This window comes from Coenobita brevimanus, chromosome 51 (genome assembly GCF_032717465.1).
Source record: "Coenobita brevimanus isolate Jiangsu-jjx chromosome 51, ASM3271746v2, whole genome shotgun sequence".
In the NCBI taxonomy this organism is placed as follows: Eukaryota; Metazoa; Arthropoda; class Malacostraca; order Decapoda; family Coenobitidae; genus Coenobita; species Coenobita brevimanus.
In genome coordinates, this window is record NC_137004.1 from 23063017 (window position 1) to 23081997 (window position 18981).

At 42.8% G+C, this 18981-nt stretch overlaps 1 protein-coding gene across 1 annotated transcript in view; it reads right to left on the reverse strand.

The window, feature by feature from the left end:
- LOC145400251 (zinc finger matrin-type protein 1-like) overlaps window positions 1-18981 on the reverse strand; it is a 288463-nt gene that overhangs the window by 149572 nt on the left and 119910 nt on the right. The window contains exon 7 of the mRNA XM_080272765.1: window positions 2492-2631. Within this exon, the coding sequence (XP_080128891.1) occupies window positions 2492-2631 (140 nt within the window). The remainder of the gene's footprint in view (window positions 1-2491; window positions 2632-18981) is intronic.

Genomic DNA, 18981 nt, shown 5'->3' on the forward strand with positions numbered 1-18981 from the left:
TAGGTAAGTGCATGTAAACTTGTAGGCCTACCGTACCATTACATTTATATATGTTCACCAATTTCTTTATTTTTCATATTCAGGAATAGTACTGTATTCATTACAGTGCTGAACAGTATCATACAGTATACAGAACAGTAACCTCTCAAATAACACGAGGGTTAGGTTCCTGGAGAGGTCGCGTTAGTTAAAACGCGTTTTTTTAACATAATTTTCCCAAAAGAAACAATGGTAATATTGGGGGTTACGTTCCTGGACTCTGGAAAAGTCTTCCCATTTGGGGAGTTATGCTACTCTAAACTTAAAAGCAACAATATTAATTTGAAGGAAAATCCATGTAAAAAACAAAAATATTATATTTGGGGAGAAATAAACAAATTTGAGCCCTAGATGGGCCAAAGCGTTGTTTACTTCTCCTCAAATATACACTGTTTTTGTTTTTTACATGGATTTTCTTTCAATTCTGCTTCATTCAGGCACTGTAAAAGTTCCTCAACATTATTAATGCATTAGTAAGTCATAAAAACACTACAGTAAAAGCAACATTTTCATTACAGTAAGTAGGTCACAGAAAATAACAACACACAGCCTCACTTCATCTATGCATCACTCGTCGTCTGCTGCTATCCTTCCCCACCCTGCTACCCCACCTCCCACCGCTCCCCAACCTAAATTTGTTGTCCCTCCTCACTCTGCTGTTCCTCCTTGCTCTGCTGTCCTTCCTCTTCCTCTGACTCCCATGCTACTGGTGATGAAGATGACTCCCTTAAGTTTTCTGTCTTCTTCATACAGAACTGCTCTATCTTGGTCTGAGTGGTTTTCTTCTTTCTGTTCTGCAGCATCAAGTTGTAACAATATAGATCTCCCATCACTTTCCTGGTCAAATTTTGTCCAAAAATGAGCCAAATTGCTCAGAATGGGCCAAATTTCATTTTCGAATATTATAGTTTGAATAAAACTAGTTTAAGCAATAGACAAATAAAAAATTGTATTTATGCATAAACTGCCACCCACGGCCTATCAGCTCGGGACTGTCCGAGGCGCACGTGGCTAATTTGAAACCATCACGTACGTTTAAAGTCATGTTAAATCAAGAAACCCTCGTTAGTTAAACATATCTCCCTAAATATTTGCTCGTGTTAAAACGAAAAAGCGTTTTTTAAACTGGTGTTAGTTAAGAGGTTACTGTACTCTCTCCAAACACATTTGTAATGATATGAGTGGTGATGATAGCGTTCACCAATACATATAAGGTACTGAGTGGGTAAGGTTTTTTATTATTCGGCAATTTTGATTTTTCGGCACTAGCCGGGTCCCATAGATGCCGAAAAAGCGGACTTCTACTGTAGTAAAGGAGTTACAGCAAGGAAAGAGGAAGGCAGAAGTGATGAAAAAGCATGGCGTGAATGAAAGCACCATTGATGGATTTGACTTAAGATGTTGAAGAAGGAAGTGCAGGAGGACCAACAGCTCAACAATGACAACAATACTGGGGGTGGGGAGCAGAGGGAGAGTGCCACGGAGCTATGCATCAACAGCATACGGGTGCCCAGCGTAACTTATGTTTTTGTTATTGCTATTTTAATACATGTGGTGGGTTTTTGTTAACAGTGGGGCATGAATATGTGATGGGGGTGGAGCTAGAGCTAGTTCATTGGCAGGGGTAAGGAGTAACTGGGAGAAGCTTGGGAAGCCTCTGAAATTTAGAGGGCTCTCCCTCTGTGCTGGGGGGTCATTGTGTGCAGCATGCATTGGGAGTGTCATGCTGTATGGCAGCATGACTTGGCAGTGATACAGAAGGATATTTGTGAACTCACAAGTACAGATGAGAATGATTAAGTGTATGCGTAGTTCATCATTAAATGACAGGCTTGATGAATGAAGAGCTGAGAAGAAGGATGGGACATTTATAAATTAGTAATAAGATGAGATGGGGTAGACTGAGACAGTTTGGGTATGTGAAGAGGGTGGAGAATGACAGCTGGGTTCAGAGGGTGGGAGGTATAAATACTCTGGATAAACCTGCTAGAGACAGACTATAAAAAACCTGGAATGAGGTCATACAGTAAAGCCTCCAAGATAAAGGACTAAACACAGAGGCTGCTAGAGATTGAGCAGTGTGGAGAACTGCCATCAGGAGACCATGGCCAATGCATGCAACCATGTTGGAGCCTTTATGAACAAAAATAGACAAAATGAAGTAAGATACAGTATCTGGATCAATTTGGAAAGGAGGGTGGTGCAAAACAAAAAACATTTAGTTTTACAACCAAACTGATAAAAGTAGATACGGAAATACAACAACATGAACTTACCTCAAATCATGCATACATACAACTAAATAAATATATGCACACACTTCTCAATTTTCAAAGCATCGAAAGAACTGCTATTCCTTTCCTAATGTTCAATTCATTCCAAAGATCGACAAGGATGGACAATTATCAGCTACAGAATACTTCCCTACTTAAACTAAAATGACATCACATACCACTGGGAGCTGGGGGCGTGGGTGTAGATGAGGTGGAGCGCTGGGTATTCCGGGTGGCTTTCTGGTGACGCTGTCCGGATATGTGACCATCCAACTGGTCCTGAGACGTGGCTGATACCTTGCACAGTTCACAGAAGAACCTTAAAGAGGAAGTAAAAGAAACTATATTTCTAAGCTATTGCTTTTATAACACTAAGCAGAACTACAGTACCTACAGCCTGATAAGTGTACAGCATTTTAGTAACTCATCTAATATTTGTGGAAATGAGAATATACTGACTTACCAGATGCCAGGCATACGGATGCTAGAAATAGAAAATATCTTTTCTTTGGCTGGATCAACTTGCTTTAACTTCTCTTAATGTAAAATTATCACATGGTCCTAAAAGTGGTACAGTCAGCTTGTTTATAATGCGACTAATTGGTCAGCACAAGGAGCAGCATTATGGAAATCAATGTTGTAGGAGATGCATCCTGTGCTTACGAGCAGTGTGCCACCGAAAGTGAGTAGGAACTGTGTTGGCAAGTTAGAGACTGGGATATTAAACACTCTTAAATCCATGAAGATCTATCCATACAATGTAAGAAGCCTAGCTGAAGAATACAAGCTTGATAATTTAATGGATGAACTGGAAAACATTAGTTGGGATATTGTAGGTTTGAGTGAGACCCACAGAAAAGAAGAAAAGGTAATTCAGCTTGATGACAGTGGACACCTATTTTACTACAGAGGAAGGGAAAATGAAAGCGTTAGTGGTGTACGATTTCTAATTAACAGAAATCTTGCAGACAACACTGTTAAATTCAGCAGTGTAAAAAATATACCCTGAAAGTAATACAAGTATATGCACCAACTCTGGAACTGTCTCCCTCTGTCTGTATTTCTTGCTTCCTGTGATCTCCAGTCTTTCAAACGCAGTGTGTCCAGGCATCTCGAAATGATCGGATCATGAATTTGGTTCTCTCTTGTATTCTGTTTTTCTCTTGGAAGAAACAGTTTTGCAGACTCATTGCCTTTGGTTCCTTCTTCCTCACATTTAAAAAAAAAAAAAAAAAAAAAAAAAAAAAAAAAAAAACCTTCTCGGAGCTCAGATGAAGAAACTGAAACATTCTATGATGACATCTCCCAGATTATGGAAGAGGAAAAGACCACCTATACTATACTCATGGGAGACTTCAATGCAAAAGTTGGAAAATCAAAAAATGGAGAAGCATGTATGGGAAAATTTGGAGTGGGAGAAAGGAACAAAAGAGGAGAAATACTGGTAAACTTTGCTGAAATGTTTAACATGAGAATAATGAACACATTCTTTCACAAAAGAACAGGGAGAAAGTGGACCTGGAGAAGCCCAAATGGAGAAACAAGGAACGAAATCAACTTCATTATAGCAGATAAGAATAACACGATCACAAATGTCACAGTTATCAACAAAGTAAATATCAGTAGTGACCACAGAATGGTGGTCTGCACAGCAAGATTCAATTTCAAGAGTGAAAGAAAGAAGATGATTAAATATAAAAAGATATGCCCAATAAAGTAATGGAAAACAAAGTAGCCTTTCAGTTGGAAATAAGGAACAGATTTCAAGCTCTCAGCAATGCTGAATGTGACACTGATGAGCTGAATGACAGACTAACAAAAGTGCTAAAAGAATCAGCAGAGGTAGTAGGAAAACCTAATACAACCAAAGCCAAGAAGTATTCAGAAAAGACATTCGAGCTTATAAAAAAAAGAAAGGAAATGAAAGTGAAAACAAAGAAAGATGAAATACAATGAGCGCAATTAAATAAGTTTATCAACAAAAGACAAAGAGAAGAAAAAAGAATGAGAAACATGGATCAAATCTAAGAAATCATCAAAAATGGAAAAAGTCTGAAACAGGTCCGAAGTAAAATGGCACTTGGAAAGCAACAAATTACATCACTAAAAGACAAAAATGGTGAAGTCATTAAATGCAGAGATAAGATGTTGAAGAGAGTTGAAAAATTTTACAAAGAACTGTATGCATCAAAGACAGTAGTACCAATAGCTAACTTTTCAGCTGACACAAGTGAAATACCTAAGGTAACACCAGACGAAGTAAATAATTCTCTCAAAAATATGAAAAGAGGGAAAGCTCCAGGAGAAGGTGGAATAGTAGCAGATTTACTGTTGGATGCAGGAGCAGAAGTACAGAATAGGCTTGTTCACTTATTTACTCAATGTATAAAAAAGAAGAAAATTCCAAAAACATGGTGTAATGCAATAGTTATTTTACTTTACAAAAAAGGTGACCCAAAAGACCTTGGTAACTATCGACCCAATAGCTTGCTATCAGTCATTTACAAACTAAAGTCCTTACAAACAGAATAACTACAAATCTGGAGGAAAACCAACCTCACGAACTGGCAGGATTCCGAAGCGGGTACTCGACTACTGATCAACTACACACAATGAATCAGCTAATTGAGAAAACTACATAATATAATAAACCATTGTGCTTTGGTTTTGTTGATTACGAAAAGGCTTTCAACTCAGTGGAACACATAGCACTTATAAATTCACTGCGAGAACAAGGAGTGGATGAGAACATTCTAAAACTGCCCGAAAGCATATATAAAGAGGGAACTGCTACAGTTAAATTACATAAGGACTCTGAGAAAATTAAGACTGAGAAGGGTGTGAATCAGCAAGATACAATTTCACCAAAGTTATTTACAGCATGCCTGGAAAGTATTTTCAGAAGGCTAGACTGGGAAAACAAAGGAATGAACATAGATGGAGAAAAGCTAAACCATTTAAGATTTGCAGATGACACTGTCCTAATCTCAGAAACAGCAGAGACATTGCAAGAAATGTTAAATGACCTGAACAGAGAAAATTTCAAAGTAGGGCTAAAGATGAATGGAAGTAAAACTAAAGTAACGTTTAATCCTCAAACACCAAAGAGCGTCATCAGAATAAGTGGAGAAATTCTTGAAGTAGGGGAGTACAATTACCTGGGACAAATACTAAAATTAAAGAAAGATAATGACAGTGAAATAAAAAGATGCATTACAATTGGATGGAAAGCTCTCAGTAAACATAGGGACATTACAAAACGTAGCTTGCCAGTTTGTATGAAATGAAAAGTATATAATGAATGTATAATTCCAGCTATGACATATGGCTGTGAGACCTGGAAACTGACAAAATCGATGGAAAATAAATTAATTCGTTATCAGAAAGCAATGGAAAGGTCAATGTTGGGAATATCTTTAAAAGACAGGAAAAGATCAACTTGGGTGAGAGAGCAGACTAAAGTCAAAGATATTATAGAAGTTATAAAAAGACAGAAATGGAGGTGGGCAGGCCATGTAGCAAGAATAAGGGATAATTGATGGAGCAAGAGGTTGACTGACTGAACACCAAGAGATTGTAAGCGTAGCAGAAAATGGCCAACAGGTGGTGGAGGGATGAGATAGAGAAATTTGCAGGGAAAACATGGCAAAGATAGGCTCAGTCAAGGAATTTGTGGTGAAGGTTGGGGGAGGCCTTTGTTCAGCAGTGGACTTGTAATGGTTGATGATGATGATGATGATGATGATGATGGTTTAGGAGATACAGAGCCTATGGGAAAAATGGCTTATGGTTTACATCCTCCAAACAGTCATCCCTAATAACTCACAATGCCTGCCCTGACTGCCTCAGACTGGCTGTAAATTTTAGTACCCATGATAATCACAAAGATACACTGTATGCCAGTTACTTGAAGGGTGGAGGTAGAACACACCATCATCACCCACACTACATCCTCACCCAGAGCACACCATTATCCAGATCATACCATTGCCCAGACCAAACCATCACCTCAAACCAACTCCCCACACAATCTCCTAGGCAATCATCACACACTATCAACCAGACTACAGTATATCATTCCTCACATCTACCCACACCATTACTCACCCTGCACCATCATCCCACACAAACATCCAGACCATCACCCCACACCATTCTCCATACCGTAGCACTCCACACCTTTACTAAGACCATCATCCCCGATCATCAACCCATACCATCACCCAACATATCAATAAGACCATCATCCCACACCATCACCCCACACAACCACTCAGACTATGACCGCAGTGTTGAAGCACCACATTATTGTTTAACAGTAAGCAATTTTACTTTACTGAAGTATTAACAGCAAAAAAGTACATCACAAAGGCTACTTATAACAAGGACTTACCATACCACATATGTTTACAGCTGGAAGCCTTTGGTTGTGCATGTGCAGTATATCCATCAACTGCAATTTTTCTTAAGATCCTGAGTATGACAAATATTTACGTTTTATTCTTACTGCCACCAGACAATTTTACTCAGCTTAAGAGAACTTTTTGAGCTGGGTAAGTTAGATATAGCTTTCATAAACCCCTTGACTGCAAGAGATTTTCTTGAATAAAATCATGTTAATTTTGTTTCGTTTCATTTTTCATTTTGTTTTAAAGGATCCAACATGTTTGCATATGTCAGCCTTGGTCACATAACGGCAGCTGTCCATGCTGCTCAAACTCTGGCAGCTTCCCTATTCAGTCCCTTATACCTGAGGTCACAGTCAGTGGCCTCATCCCAGGACTTTTTCGCTCTACCTCTCACAACCCTACCCCTAACATTAACACTTCTCACTTTCTGCACCCAATTATCATCTCCCATCATCTCCACATGTCCAAACCATCTCAATCTATCTCTCATCATCACAACAGTGATACTGTGCACTACATTGCTCCAGCACTGTATTTTTTTTTTTTTTTTTTTTTTTTTTTTTTTTAAGGCAATATGCCCTCATTGGTGCTAACCCTAACCCATGACCTCAGTCAGAGATATACTGTACTGGTCTATTTGGGTTTAGAGCTTTAACAGCTGAATACAATATCCCATACCATTCCTAGATTACGCTCCTTTTTTACCCAATCTCTCCAGCAGAAATGAAATTCACAAAGGAACATTACCCAGGCACTTTCAAGCCCTTTGGTGTGAATCTCCCAATCCATAACAGTATACTCATGTCATATGCAACATGACTCTGTCTTTGTTATCAATCTCTCAGAGCAAGTTACCCTCTCCTGTTTGGCTTTACCTTTCTTTTTTTCTTATTCTTTTTCATTTAAGATGTTGCTCTTCCTTACTTCCGACTGTTCAGCCTGACATCAAAGTTTATGTGGATGAACTTTGACGTCTGTAATGTGAATTTTTTGATATTTATGAACATGATATGGCAGGAAGGTCACTCCTCGTTTTCTTCATTTTTCTTCTTTATTTTCCCTCTTTTATTTCTTGTTTTCCCTTCCCTGTCCTTCCCCTGCTTAGCCTACTTTCCTGAGTCAAGCAATCCTGTACTGGCCATGACCCTATTTTGTGTGTGTGTGTGTGTGTGTGTGTGTGTGTGTGTGTGTGTGTGTGTGTGTGTGTGTGTGTCTCTATCTATCTATCTATAGCCCGACGCCCTAATCCCGCAACGGGTGGCCGCAGACAAAATGCCTCCAAGTCACTCTGTCACCCACCAATTGACTACCCTCCCCCCAACTCACCCCCCCCTCTCTCATATACCTCTCAACTCCATCCCTCCACCTCATACTCGGTCTACCCCTCCCTCTCCCTCCCTCCACCTCACCTACATACACCCTCTTAGTCAGTCTTTCATTCTCCATTCTCTCCACATGTCCAAACCACCTCAGTGTATTTCTCCTAATCTTTTCAACCACATCCACATCTACCCCACAACGTTCCTTCACTTCTTCATTCGTCAACCTGTCCTTCCACGTCACTCCACATGCTCCTCTCAAGTAACTCATTTCCACTGCTCTCACTCTTGACTTGTTCCCCTCTTGCAAGGTCCACGCCTCGCTTCCATACGTCAGGGTAGGGATCACAATACCATCATGCAGTGACTTCTTAACTTCCATACTCACCTCCCTATTTCTCATCACAGCTTTCAGTGTACCAACAACCTTTCTTCCCTGCTGTACCCTTTCACGTACTTCATCTCCCAAAGTTCCATCCTTACTCATCACACTACCCAAGTACTTGAATGCACTCACATTCTCCATATCCTCACCATCCAACCTCACTGCACACTCTGTGACTTCATTCCTCTCGAACACCATAACTTTACTTTTGTTTACATTAACTTTCAACTTCCTCCTCCTACACACTGTCCCAAATTCATTCACCAAACCTTGCAACTCCCATTCATCTTCACTCAACAATACTGTATCATCAGCAAACAGCAACACCGGAAGCTTCCAAATCTCACCCTCATTCATTAGGGCCAGCCCCACATCCACTGCCCTACCTTGCATCTCCTTTACAACCCCAACCATATATATATTAAACAGCCATGAAGACATCACACACCCCTGTTTCAGTCCCACATTGAGATCAAAGAACTCACTCAGCTCACCATCCACTCGCACCGTAGCCCTAGCTCCCTCGTACATACTCTTCACAGCACTCAACAATTTCCCCTCCACTCCATATATTCTTAATACCTTCCACATACCTTGCCTATCTATTCTGTCATAAGCTTTCTCCAAGTCCATGAAGGCAGCATACACTTTCCTTCCCTTCTCTAGATACTCCACTAAACATCTTAGAACAAATATCTGATCTACACACCCTTTTCCCTTCCTAAATCCCCCTTGTTCTTCTCCAACTAGCTCCTCTGTCATATGCCTAACCCTATCAATGAGTATTCTACCATATATTTTACCAGTCACACTAAGAAGGCAAATACCCCTATGGTTACCACATACTTCTCTCTCCCATTCTCCTTTGTACAGAGGAACAATTATACCTGATTTCCAGTCCTCTGGAACCCTTCCCTCTTCCCAAGCCAATCTACACAACTTCCATATCCACTCCACAACAATCTCACCCCCATACCTAAGCATTTCACCACACACTCCATCAATTCCTGGGGCCTTTCCCAGCTTAATCTTCTTCATCGCTTCCTCTACTTCCGCCCTACTGATCTCTTCCTCCCTCCTCTCATCTCTTCTTCTCCCAGCCATTCCCCAACCACTTATACTCACACTGCTCTCACTCTCTACATTCAACAAATCCTCAAAGTGCTCCTTCCATCTCCTCAATTTCTCTCTCTTCTCCACCAACAATCTATTATTCCTATCTTTCACTCCCCTACTATTTCCCCTTTCACACTGCCTTACTTTCTTTACCTCCTTCCAAAACAATTTCTTACTCTCCCTCCATTTCACACTCAGATTCCTCCCAAACTCTTCATCCACTTTCTTCTTACTCTCCTTCACCAGTCTCTTAACCTCCCTTCTCCTGCTCACATATACCTCTCTCTTCTCTCTCTCATCTTCTCCCCTACCTCTACTCGCCAACCATTCACCATATGCCTTCTTCTTTTGTTCTACAGCTCGTTTCACCTCATCATTCCACTATGCTGTCCCTTGCACACCCTTGCATCTCCTCCTCACTCCACAAACCGTCTCACACGCTGCGCCTATCTCTTCCGTGAATATCTTACATACGTCTTCCACCCCTTCCGTCTGCTCTAGCTCATACCTTCCCAATCTTTCTTCCACTATGCTCTTATACTCTGTCATTTTCTCACTATCTTGCAGTTTCTCCACTCTTCTCACAGGAGCTGCTTCCTCCTGTCTTCCCCTTTGTCTCCTCAACCACTTTCTTTGCAGCTCTACCTTGGCCATCACTAAGTGATGGTCCGAAATTCCATTCCCCCACCCTCTCCACACTCTTGCATCCAACACGTGTCTTCTCATTCGCTTATCCACACACACGTAGTCTATCATTGCCTTTCGTTCAACAAGTTCACCATCCATCCTCCTCATTACTCTCCATGTATACCAGTGGATCATCTTATGACGAAAGTAGGTGTTGGCTATTGCCAACCCCTTACCAGCACAGATGTCCACCAAAGCACTACCATTCCCATCTACTTCAGCTGGCACACCCCACTGACCAACCACTCCGTCCACTCGTACATTCCCAACTTTGCCATTCATGTCTCCAATCAACAGCACTCTCTCGCTCCTCTCAAACTTGTCCATACATGCTTCTACTCTCGCCCAAAACTCATCTTTCACTCTTGCCACTCAATCCTCTGTTGGAGCATACACACATACAATCGCCCATGCTTGTATACCTACTTTCATCCTCACCCATACAATCCTTGCACCCACTGTTCCATACTCTCTTATATTCTCCTTCCACTTCTTGCTTATCATCAGACATACTCCCTCTTTTGCCCTCTCATTCTCACTGACTCCCGCACATATACCTACACCATATTCCCATTCTCTCACCCTTTCACCTTTCCATTTAGTTTCAGTCAATCCACATATATCCACTTTTGCATCCTCAAGCACCTGAACAATCTCTCTCTCTTTCACTTCATCATTCACTCCTCTAACATTCCATGTTCCCACCCTCAGAAAGTCCTTTGTCCGTTCCTTAGTCGTCAACGTATGGTCCGTCCGGGTCCGAGGCGCTTTATTCGCTTTTTTAGTTAGTTCTTTTTACGGGGTGGGGCACTAACCCACCACCAACCCTTTTAGTCGCCTCGTACGACAAGCAGGGATACTGGGGGAGTATTCTTGAAACCCCCCTACCCCCTACCCCCGTGTCTTAAACCATATTTATCATACATATCCTTAAATTTGTGAATTGTTTTGGCACACACTATTTCATTTGGTAGTGCATTCCACTGATCAATTGCTCTATTTGGGAAACTAAATTTCCTTACGTCTTTATCATCTCTCTTTTTATGCAGTTTTTTGCAGTGTCCTCTTGCTGATGCTTCCCCATACGTTAAGTAATCATTTATGTCTATTTTCTCCTTCCCTGATATGCATTTATATAGCATAATCATGTCACCTCTTTTCCTTCTCTCCTGTAGTGTTGGTAGATTCAGTTTATTTAGTCTTTCTTCGTAGCTTAGATCCCTTAAGCTTGGTACCCATCTTGTCGTGGCACTTTGAACTTTTTCAATCTTGTCCATGTGCTTTTTGAGATGAGGACTCCAGACTACTGATGCATACTCCAGGATTGGTCTGATGAATGATGTTATTATCTTTCTTAGCATGTCTTTATTTATGTATGTAATCGCTATTCTCATATTGGCAAGTAGTGTATAGATGTTCCGTACCTTCTCACTGATGTGGTCAGTCGGAGATAGTCTGTTACTGATAATCACACCTAGGTCCTTCTCTCTTTCTGATGTGTGTAGGGTTTTATTTCCTAGTGTATAATCCCAATCAGGTCTTTTTTCACTTTTACCAAACTTGATTACATGACACTTGTCCACACTGAATTCCATTTGCTATGTATTACTCCATTCATGAAGTTTATTTAATTCTTCTTGTAGCTCTTTAATGAGAAACATCAGGAACTCATCACCCACTATTTTGCCTGGGTAAGGGCAGAAGCTGAGCCTGAACCGCAGCCTGGCCCTTCACACACTGAGGACGTGGATCACGTAGCATCTGTCATCTCTGAGACAGACTTTGAGGGCTTCCTGAGGGAGGCAGAGGAGCTGGAGAAGGGAGAACAGCATGAGGGAGCACATCCACCTCATGCTGAGAGGTTCTAAGTTCTTCCCAACATCACCCCACTCCATTCACTTAAGCAATATCGTCATAGGATTGAGGCGAGATCCCTTAACATTGCTTATTTCTATTAAATACATGCACTGAATATTCCTAAATTTGTATGTTTGTGTTTGATGGTGACTAGATAGGTGTAGGTAGGGTGCTGTGGGGGGTGGTTGGTCAAAGTCCAGACCCAAATTCATTTTTCACATAAGAGTTATTATTTATAAACCGCGGAATTTGTAAATCGCGGCAGTGGTCCGGACCCAAATTGCCGCGATTTACGAGGACTGAGTGTATATATACACAGTATAGATATATACACACACCATATAACACTAACTTATGCATAAGACCATATATATATAAAAATGGTCTTATGCATAAGTTAGTGTTATATGGTGTGTGTGTGTGTGTGTGTGTGTGTGTGTGTGTGTGTGTGTGTGTGTGTGTGTATACAGTATATATATATATATATATATATATATATATATATATATATATATATGAAGATGTGAAACAGGCTGTGGCACAAAAGAAGAAAGCATCCAATGAATGGATGAGAAATAGGGGTGTGGAAGAAGTTGAGAGGCAGAAGAGAGAGTTATATGTAGAAAGAAAGAGAGAGGTGAAAAGATTAGTAAGAGAGAGAAAGAGAGAGGTGAAAAGATTAGTAAGAGAAAGAAAGAGAGAGGTGAAAAGATTAGTAAGAGAAAGTAAGAAGAGAGTGGATGAGGAATTTGGAAGGAATTTGAGTGTAAAGTGGAGGGACTGTAAGAAAATGTTCTGGAAAGAGGTGAAAAGAGTAAGACAGGGTGGAAGTGAAGTTAGCAGGGGAGTGAAAGATAAAAATGGTAGATTACTAGTGGAGAAGGGAGAAAAAGTGAGCAGATGGAGAGAACACTTCAAGGAATTGTTGAACGTAGAGGATGGAAGTAATGCGAGTATAAGTGGCTGGGTAATGGCTGGGAGAAGGAGGGAAGTGAGAAGACAGGAAGAAATCAGTAGGATAGAAGTTGTGGAAGCAATAAAGAAAGTTAAATCGGGGAAAGCCCCAGGAATTGATGGAGTGTGTGGTGAAATGCTGAAGCATGGGGGAGAGATAGTAGCAGAATGGATTTGGAAGATGTGCAGATTGGCCTGGGAGGAAGGTAGAGTCCCGGAGGATTGGAAGTCAGGTATAATTATTCCCTTGTACAAAGGAAAAGGGTTTGAAAAAGAAGTGTGTGGTAATCACAGGGGCATTTGTCTTCTTAGTATAATAGGAAAAGTGTATGGTAGGATACTTATTGACAGAGTTAGAGAAAGAACAGAGAAATTAGTTGGAGAAGAACAGGGAGGCTTTAGGAAGGGAAGAGGTTGTGTAGATCAGATATTCATTCTTAGATCTTTAGTGGAAACGTTTCTAGAGAAGGGAAAGAAGTTGTATGCGGTTTTCATGGATTTGGAGAAAGCATATGACGGGGTGGATTGACAAGGATTGTGGAAAGTGCTAAGAATATATGGAGTAGATGGGAAGTTGTTGAATGCTGTAAAGAGTATGTACGATGGTGCGAAGGCTGCAGTGCGTGTGGATGGTGAACTAAGTGAATTTTTCTCTTTGAAAGTTGGGATGAAACAGGGATGTGTCATGTCTCCATGGCTGTTCAATATGTACATGGATGGGGTAATAAAAGAGGTACAAGGTAGGGTAGTGGATGTTGGAGTGTCCCTGGTGAGAGAGGATAGTGTTTGGAAACTCCCTGTACTGTTGTTTGCAGATGATACTGTGTTGTTGAGTGAAGACGAAGGGGAGCTGCAAGGCTTGGTGGATGAGTTTGGGAGAGTGTGTAAGAAACGGAATCTAAAGGTGAATGTAGGGAAGAGTAAAGTGATGGTCTTTGAGAGAGGTGAAGTCAGTGAATGTACAGCAAGGTTGGATGGTCAGGAATTGGAAAATGTGAGTACGTTTAAGTACTTGGGTAGTGTGATGAGTAAGGATGGAGGTTTGGAGGGTGAAGTGCTTGAAAGGGTACAGCAGGGAAGAAAGGTTGCTGGGTCTTTGAAAGCAGTGATAAGAAACAGGGAAGTGAGCATGGAAGTGAAAAAGTTACTACATGACAGTATTGTGATACCAACTCTAACGTACGGAAGTGAAGCTTGGACGTTGTTGGAAGGACACAAGTCAAGAGTGAGAGCAGTGGAAATGAGTTATTTAAGAGGAGCCTGTGGAGTCACATGGAGAGACAGGCTGACGAATGAGAATATAAAAGGAGCGTTGTGGTGTTGATGTGGATGTGATAGGAAGCGTTATGAGGAACACACTGATGTGGTTTGTCCATGTGGAGAGGATGGAGGGTGAAAGACTGACAAAGAGAGTGTATGTGAGTAAGGTGGAGGGGGGAAGAGGGAGGGGGAGGCCGAGGATAAGATGGAGGGATGGGGTGGAAAGGTATATGAGAGAGGGGGGTGTGAGTTGGGAGAAGGGCAGTGAAATGGCTGGGGACAGGGCGACTTGGAGGCAATTTGTTTGTGGCCACCCCAAACAGGATTGAGGCATCTGGCAATAGATAGACAGATATATATATATATATATATATATATATATGTATACAGTAATCACTCCAATATCCGACGTAATAGAGCCATAGGTAGGTCCGGATATTGGTTCTGTCCGGATATTGGGCCCCAGCTTATGGACTTGTACTTATGGACCCTAACACAGAGAAACACCTATACAACTCCCTCTGGACATGCATAGCATCTATTTAAGACCCAAATCACACCAATAAGGCACATAAATGACTGAAATAAATGCAAAAGAAACATAAAATGAGGGTTTAGAAGTATGTTCATACATTAATAAACATTCTGGTACTAATGGACCCTAACCTAGCCTAACTCAGAAAAACACATTCCAACTGCACATGCATAGCTACTAACACCCTATTCACACCAATAAAGGACATTAAAGAGTGAAATGAGGTAAGTATAGTATGGAAAAAAGTACAGTATGAAACATTCTGCCTACTTACAGCAAGTCCCTGGCCACCTCGATGAATAACCACCTCCTCTCGGACTCTGACAGTAAGAAGGATTTCCTTAAGCAACGTTGGGTCTGGTTAGTACTTGGATGGGTGACCGCCTGGGAACACCAGATGCTGTTGGCATAACGTTCTCCCAGCGTGTCGAGTGGGGTTGGTGAAGGATTAGTGCCCCTCCCTGTAAAACAATTAACTCTGAGCCCTTGGCCACCCCGTTTGGGATACATGGCGTCTGGCAATGAATGAATGAATGAAACTTGCAGTACACTGTTCCTGAAGTCTTGCACTGAACTTAGTCAATCACACACAGAAGTCCATTCTCTTCACAGTGGGCACGCTTGTCTAAATAATGCTCCATTGTAACTTACTAAGTGTTGCACTTTAACTTTTCCCATTCATATAATTTTCCAAAGCCAAAACAAACAAGTCTATTTACGTTAAATTTTTTTTCTATTGAGTCTTTTCTCTCACAACTTTAAATCCTTAACACAACACACTGTTTTTTTCACTGCACAACACTCTAAATTCCAGTGTGGTCTAGTGGAGAAGTTCTTGCTGTTTATTCACTGTCAGAGTCCGAGAGTATCACTGGCAGGAGACCTAGGGGTGCATCGCTGGGTCGTGGTGATGGCATACCCACTGCAGACGACTCTGAAGACAGCCGCAAACTCACGTCGAGTGGTGACTCCACCGTGGCTGATGTGCTGGGCTGTGGCTCGGAGCACGAGGGCCTGTCTTGGGGAGGCAAAGGTGTGGAGCCAGGGCTGGCCACAGTGGGGGTCACGGGCCTGAAAAAACTGTCAATGGTTGATTGACGCAATGACTGACGATTCTGACGATTGATGATGCGCTGCCTGAAAGCACGCACTTCCTCCACGAGTCCCAAGGGCCCCATCTCCCTGTCGCAGTCCGGGTGTTCCAGGTAGTCTAGGACGAACTCTAGATGTTCCCGGAGTGCGCTCAGCTTGGGGATGGCTGGAGTAGTGTCCTGCTGAGAGGAGTCCGCATCATCGTCGCCTTCAGCGTCGGAATCTTCAAGTTCGGTACTGACACCTGCAACCGAAGACGCGATCTCGGTATCAGACAACGTCTGATACCCAGGATCGCCCTAGTCGTCATCCAACCACTCACGAACATCGTCCAAAGCTACATCGTCGTCGTGCGTACGTAGCCGTGCATGGAAGTCATCCACGTCAAATCCTAGAAAATTGTACTCCGCATCCATTCCGAGAAGCAGACGAGACCAACCATTTTCCAGAGTCTTCACAGGGACTTCCTTCCATGCACTAGCCCAGTTGTACAGCGCAGACTTGATGTTGTAGCGGCGAAGGTTTTCCAAAGTCCGCTTGCCTCGTGTGTCCCGTCCCTCCCTGCGCTCGTCCTCGTCCTCGAGAACAACCATCACCTCGTTCAGGAACTTCCGATGGAATAGGCGCTTTTTTGCCACGATCACTCCTTGGTCCATTGGTTGGATGAGAGCAGTCGTATTAGGTGGCAGAAACATGCACCTAATACGGCCATTCTCAGCAACCAAGTCCTTGTTGCACGGGTGGGCAGGTGCAATGTCGAGGAGAAGGAGAGCCTTTACCTGGTCGCGCGGGATTCCCAGTGTCTTCGTCTGGTAATGGATGACCTCCTTGACGAAGTGACAGTGAAACCAATCTTAGAAGATCACAGCTGTGAACCATGCCTTCAAAGAATGGTACCAGACGACAGGAAGGACATCCATCACCCCACGAAGGCACCGAGGCTGCTTTGCATGGCCAACAACAACAGGCTTAAGCCAGTGCATGCCGTTAGCACTGGCACAACACAAAGCAGATATCCGTTCCTTGGAAAGCTTGCGGCCAGGTACACCCTTCTCCGTCTCCTCAACTAGAGTTTTCGTTGGCAGCGAGCGATAGAATAGGCCAGTTTCGTCAGCATTGTAGACTTGACCAAGAGTTAGGCCCTCCCTGTTGATCAAGCCCTTCACCTTGTGCCGAAACTCGTCAACTCCATCCTCGTTAGCGTCCAAAGCTTCGCCATGTGCTTTACGGTTGGTAAGGCCATGCCGCAACTTGAACGCAAAGAGCCAACCCTTGGATGCCTTGAAGTCTAGGGCGTCGTGAAGCCTGGCGAACTTCTCGGCAGCAGCCTTCAGCTCCGTTCCACGTACCATCACACCAGCAGTACGTTGTTGTCGATACCAAATCAACGTGGATCGGTCGATTTCTGCAAACTTGGGGGTAAACATAACCTTCCTTTCCACGTTGCATTTGCTTCTCGACGAGAAGTCAGCCGTGTACTGCATGAGTTTGTCTCGGGATCTCTTGATATCGAACAAAGTAGACCGGGCCAGGTTAAACTCGCGGAGAATGCGGGAAGAAGACCACCCCGCATCTACTTTCTCCAATATCTCCCGTTTCTTCTCCAGAGTCAACACTACTCTCTTCCTTTTCTCAGGTGGCGGGGCCATCATCACACACACTAAGAGGACGCCCGAGAGCAGCAGAAGGCCCTGCAGCAGGTAAGACACCACCACAAAAGCAATCACGTGGGCAGCCATAACAACGAGCGTGCACTCGCGGCGAGAGACAAGCGGAAAGTGGGGAGGATGCAGCAGCGTTCTATCGGACGTCGGAGGAATGACGCGCCACAACAATGCTCTCCCGCGCCGCGCGCGGTAAGTTCAAATTACAGGTGGGAAAAAATCGTTTATTTATTTTTTTGGGGGGGGGTTTTCGGACCATTTTGGGAATATTGGATCCCAGGACGATTTTGTCCGGGTAGTGGGGATGTTCGGTTATTGGGCGTCCAGATATTAGAGTGATTACTGTATATATATATATATATATATATATATATATATATATATATCTATTGACAGACGCCTCAATCCCATTCGGGGTGGCCACAAACAAATCATCTCCACGTCGCCCTGTCCCCCGCCATTTCACTGCCCCATTCCCAACTCACATCCCCCTCTCTCATATATATATATATATATATATGCAGTATATATATATACAGTGGGCTCGCACAGTGTGCGAGAGATTGGGCGGTGCACGAGCTCGCGCACTGGGAATTCGCGTACTAGGAATACATAATCTTATGGGAATAATTACACATGGACGGTACCTCCTCATACCTGGACATTTTTTGGCCCTTAGAGACATAATAAAGGTCATATGTTTCAGACATTGTACTAAAGCTATAGCCACAATAACAAAAATATGGGTGGTCACCTTAACAACAGTAGACAACGGGCCTGATGACCTTAAATAACAGGGGTTCCGAGGCGCGGCAACACTTACAGCCCCGCACTCCCCACCGCACCAACACTTCCCTCCGCAGACTCCTCTTGATCACCTTCCCCAGGAGCATCAAAGTCACTCACTTCGGCCATAAACCCTTCAAAGTCCAATGATGACACTTCTGACATTGCATCCTCTTCATCCTCAACAGGAACAGGAGCAGACGATGTCGATGGTTCCGCTATTTCGCCAACTTAAGCCCGCTGTATGTAGCTTGTTATGAGCGTCTGTCTTCTCTTGTTTATTTCTTCCCTGTGCCTGTCTGTGTAGAAACAGAAGAGTTTGTCGATACCAACCAGAAGTTCCTCTGTTCTTAGGTTGCTCACTTCCTGTTCCTTCACCTCTTCCTTGAGCTTATCCACGGCAGCAAGGATCTTGCTAATGTTTGACATACACAGCTCAGTCCTGCCTTCCATCACGCTAGGCTGCTCAACTTGACTATGTCTGGCGCATCAACATGACGACACGTGACACGCTCTGTGAGGGGTGGTCGTGCACTAGTAGAAAATGGCATTTTTGAGCCACTTCTTGCCTCTGCCTCGCATTCTGTGCGGTAAACTCGCGCATT